The sequence below is a fragment of the Cotesia glomerata genome, linkage group LG2 (assembly GCF_020080835.1).
Source record: "Cotesia glomerata isolate CgM1 linkage group LG2, MPM_Cglom_v2.3, whole genome shotgun sequence".
In the NCBI taxonomy this organism is placed as follows: Eukaryota; Metazoa; Arthropoda; class Insecta; order Hymenoptera; family Braconidae; genus Cotesia; species Cotesia glomerata.
The window spans coordinates 28,778,333-28,782,424 of NC_058159.1; the positions used below are offsets into that span (position 1 = coordinate 28,778,333).

The following is a 4,092-nucleotide window of genomic DNA, read 5'->3' on the forward strand; positions in this document are numbered from 1 at the left end:
TCATAAATATATCTATAAAATAACCTAATAGTTTCAATAAACTATATTAATTTTTATACCTCAAAAAAATTAATGAAAATCAGCATGAAAACGGCCTTCTACACGTATTTCTTCCCTTAGAAGTACTTAAAAAAAAAAAATTAAAAAACGATAACATAACACTGGTAGCAAGTTGCTTATCATACAATAGATTTAAATATTATGTGATAATATTTTTAATGTACATGACATTATTTCTAGTCTTTAATAATCGTTGTAGAAAAGAAGCAATTGGTTATGACTGGTTATTTTCAATAAAACTTCTTCCTAATTGAAAATTAAATTTAATATTAAAAATATTAATTCGTGTATCTGATATCAGAGTTGCTGTACAATTACCTACAAAAAAATTTTAATTACGTTTAATATTAATTATAATTATAATTATTTATAAAAAAAAGTAATATATGTACATATCGCTATAGATATATTTCATATTTTATTGTAAATCAATATTAATTGTGCTACTATATATTATTAATTTAACAAAAAAGATATTTATAAAATATTTCAAAATATATATCTTCGTTTTTTATTAAAATATTAAAATATGGATAAAAGAGAGGAGGACCTATTAAATTTTCGGGTCGGGATTTGAATAAATAAAAATTTAATTTTTTTATTTCTTCAGCTTTAGCTTCAGCTTCAGCATTCTTTATTACTCTTCGGTGAAACCGATTTTCCGTCAATGTGACCAAGAGATAATGACTGCTTTCTATCGTGATTTTTTTTCCAAATTCTCGAGGATTTAACCAGCCTTTTACTAGTTGGTCTTGCGCTCGTTTTTCTGACCTTTGGCTTCGTTACGTCTTTTAACATCTTCTCATTGTCAATAACTGTTCCCTGGAATTTACTTTCACAATTAGTATAATTACTTACTTATTATTCCTAAAATATTAATTTTTTTTTTTTTTTTATACTGAAAGCAGAAGAAATCTTTTTATTTATTTTTTAAATAAAGAAGAAATTTCAGATGTCTGCTACTTTCTGTATCTCTTTTTTAATCTGAAGAGAAATCACCAAAATATTGGAACAAATCTGACACAAACAAGAGACACTCTCCGTTGGAGGCATCGTGATACTGTTGGGTCCATTGAGAACAGCTTCAAAGCCAAGAAATTTAGTGTCCAGGTCTATTTTCGCTTTTATCAATTCAGCGAAGCACTGCTGGACATCCCGGCTTGAATTTAAAGTCGCGAGTCTCTTGCTTCTTCGCCTCTCAGATTGTTGTCCAGTTTTGTCGTCCAGAAGTGAAAGATCTAGTGGCGCAACAACTGGGTTTGATTTTTCGGTTCTAGCTGAAGGTACTTCGCTAATTTGGTTTTGCGCTTCCTTTTTTTCAGTCAAAGGGATTGAACGTTCTCCTCGCAGTAAAACTGAAAAAATTTTATTAATTATTATAATCTATATTATTAAAAGAAGAAGAAAAATTTAGTGGCCAATGTATTTATATGATAAAATGAGTTTTTATGGTTAAATTTGATCGTTGGAAAAGTCTTGACCTGGAGTTGTACCTTTTCAAGGTTTCATATCATTCTAACCGATAGTCAATTTATGATGATAAGTATTTAGGCTGCATTCAACATTTCTCTATCTCTAGATACCTAATTAAGGAACGACCTTGTATCTTGAGAACTATTGACATTTTTAAAGAAATAAGCTCATTGCGACAATATACTCATCGAGACCTTTCATTTGAGTACCCACATCAATTTTTCATATATTTATAAATATTATATATATGTATATATGAAAAATATATCAAAATGCATGTGGGTACTTAAATGAAAGCTCTTGATGAGTGTAACATCGGGGTAAGCTTATATTTTAAAAAATGTCAATATTTAAGAAAGTACGGTGCAATTTAAAATAATTAAGAAATGACCTTGTGTCTTGTGAACTATTGACATTTTTAAAGATATAAGCTCATCCCAATGTTACATTCATCAATACCTTTCATTTGAGTACCCACATCATTTTTTCATATATTTTATATATTTATATATATGAATATATGAAAAATATATCAAAATGCATGTGGGTACTCAAATGAAAGCTCTTGATGAGTGTAACATCGGGATGAGCTTATATTTTTAAAAATGTCAATAGTTAAGAAAGTACAGTGCAATTTAACGTAATGAAGAAACGACCTTGTATCTTCTGAAATATTGTCATTTTTAAAGACATAAGCTCATCCCGATGTTACACTCATCAAGACCTTTCATTTGAGTACCCACATCAATTTTTCATATATTTTATATATTTATGTATATGAATATATGAAAAATATATGAAAATGCATGTGGGTACTCAAATGAAAGCTCTTGATGAGTGTAACATCGGGATGAGCTTATATCTTTAGAAACGCCAATAGTTAAAAAACTACAGTGCAATTTAAAAAAAGTTACAATTTAATAAATTAAAATTTTATTTATTTATAATTCACAAATCACGGCAGTCACAAAGTAACTGCAAGGTTTGCTAGTATCTTAATTAATTAAAAAACAATGATAAAACTTACTTATAAAAGTATTAAAATTTTCTATAAATGATCGAGCATGTACTAATAATTTTTGAAAAGTTTCATCAGCAACTTTATCAGTAAAGTAAGTACGAGCGAGCAAAGACTGGTCCCAAGCGACGTCAACAGCCGATTTATCATTCAAAAGTTTCCATTGCTGCTTAGAAATTTTCGACTGCCATTCCATAGCACAATCTTCTAGACGTCGGTTTATCGAGTCCATTAATTCCAGGGCTTCTTTCAATGATTGCGGCACTGAATCACCATCACCTGCTTCCTTATTTTGTTGACTGACGTTACTAAATTTTTGGACGTTTGACATGTCTAAATTTCTTCTTTGATACAATATACAATACAACACATTACAAAATCTTTATAAATAAAATGACAGAAAAAAAAAAACAAAATATCGTCGACTATAAAACAAATTAATATAAAATTTGAATATGGTATTATTTATTCAAGAAGTAGCAATAATATATAATTATTAAAGATAAATAAATATTACATGTGTAATTCAATATCATACAAATTTTAAATCATTGGTCTAAGTAACATAGTAACACTTGTAATTTTTTTTTCTTTTTAATTTTATTTTATGACAATGAATATGATTAAAATACGTCAGTCGACCCGACCATAGCTCCCTTGTATTTTTAAAAAATGTATTTATAATATGTATAATACATACTAGACAAATAAAAATGTGCGGAGAAAAGACTGGTTTAAATGATAGATGAAAAATTTCGTAACATACTTTATACGCAGTGTACAAAAATATGTTCGGTAAACACCGGATTTTTTTTTTATTATTAATTTCATTCTATCTTGTATACGCTTACGCGGGTAGAGCTAATCATTTTTTTTTTTTTTTTTATTTTATTCTATTTAGTTATTTTAATATACGGAATGTCAAAACGTTAACAGCTTTGATAATATTTACACATCCAAAAGAAACTACAAATAATATATGTATATTGCTAGTTATCAGTCCTCACACACAAATCTCTACCGTACTTTCTTCATCAAGTAAATTTATCTCTACATTTTATTTCAATAATAAATATTTCAAAAATAAATTTCGACAATTTTTATCGTGATATTTTTAATTGTCGTTATCGGAGCAAAAAATATTTTGACCTTAAGATCAACATTTCTTTCTCTCTCTCTTTATCTCTTTTTCTTTTTATCAGACGGAATAGAGTTTTCCATGGCACAATCGTACTCTGAGAATGATTTGTGTCCATTGAAGAAGATAAAAGTCATTATTTCTTCTGTAGGCTATTTTGGGGCACAGAAAATTATAAGTGAAAGTCTTAAGACAATAATAATTATCATTATCACATTACATTTTTTTATAATGATAATTAAAATATTTATCAAATTACTAATTTTTATTTTTTTAAATGCAATTATTGATTATGATTACCAAACATATATCTACACAATAAATATAATCATAATTGAAAAAAAAAAAAAAAAATTTTACCGGTGAAATAAATTGTTTTGTAAAAGTATGTACAATGGACTGA

The 4,092-nt window shown here is 27.2% G+C and overlaps 1 protein-coding gene across 1 annotated transcript; it reads right to left on the minus strand.

The window, feature by feature from the left end:
• Nucleotides 1-676: 676 nt before the first annotated feature.
• LOC123259289 lies at nt 677-2,998 on the minus strand. The gene is made up of 3 exons (XM_044719651.1): nt 2,561-2,998; nt 1,060-1,415; nt 677-882 (listed from the first exon to the last, which is right to left on the minus strand). Exons 1-3 carry the CDS (start codon nt 2,880-2,882, stop codon nt 685-687), a joined length of 876 nt encoding a protein of 291 aa, XP_044575586.1. The 5' UTR covers nt 2,883-2,998; the 3' UTR covers nt 677-684.
• Between the last annotated feature and the right edge of the window lie 1,094 nt (nt 2,999-4,092).

Bases quoted from the DNA above. Each gene is read 5' to 3' on its own strand.
- LOC123259289 (XM_044719651.1), bottom strand. From the start codon at position 2,882: ATGTCAAACGTCCAAAAATTTAGTAACGTCAGTCAACAAAATAAGGAA. The intron at 1,416-2,560 runs GTAAGTTTTATC...AAATTTTTTCAG, and splicing joins AAATTTTAATACTTTTATAA to TTTTACTGCGAGGAGAACGT. The intron at 883-1,059 runs GTGATTTCTCTT...AGTAAATTCCAG, and splicing joins AGATTTGTTCCAATATTTTG to GGAACAGTTATTGACAATGA.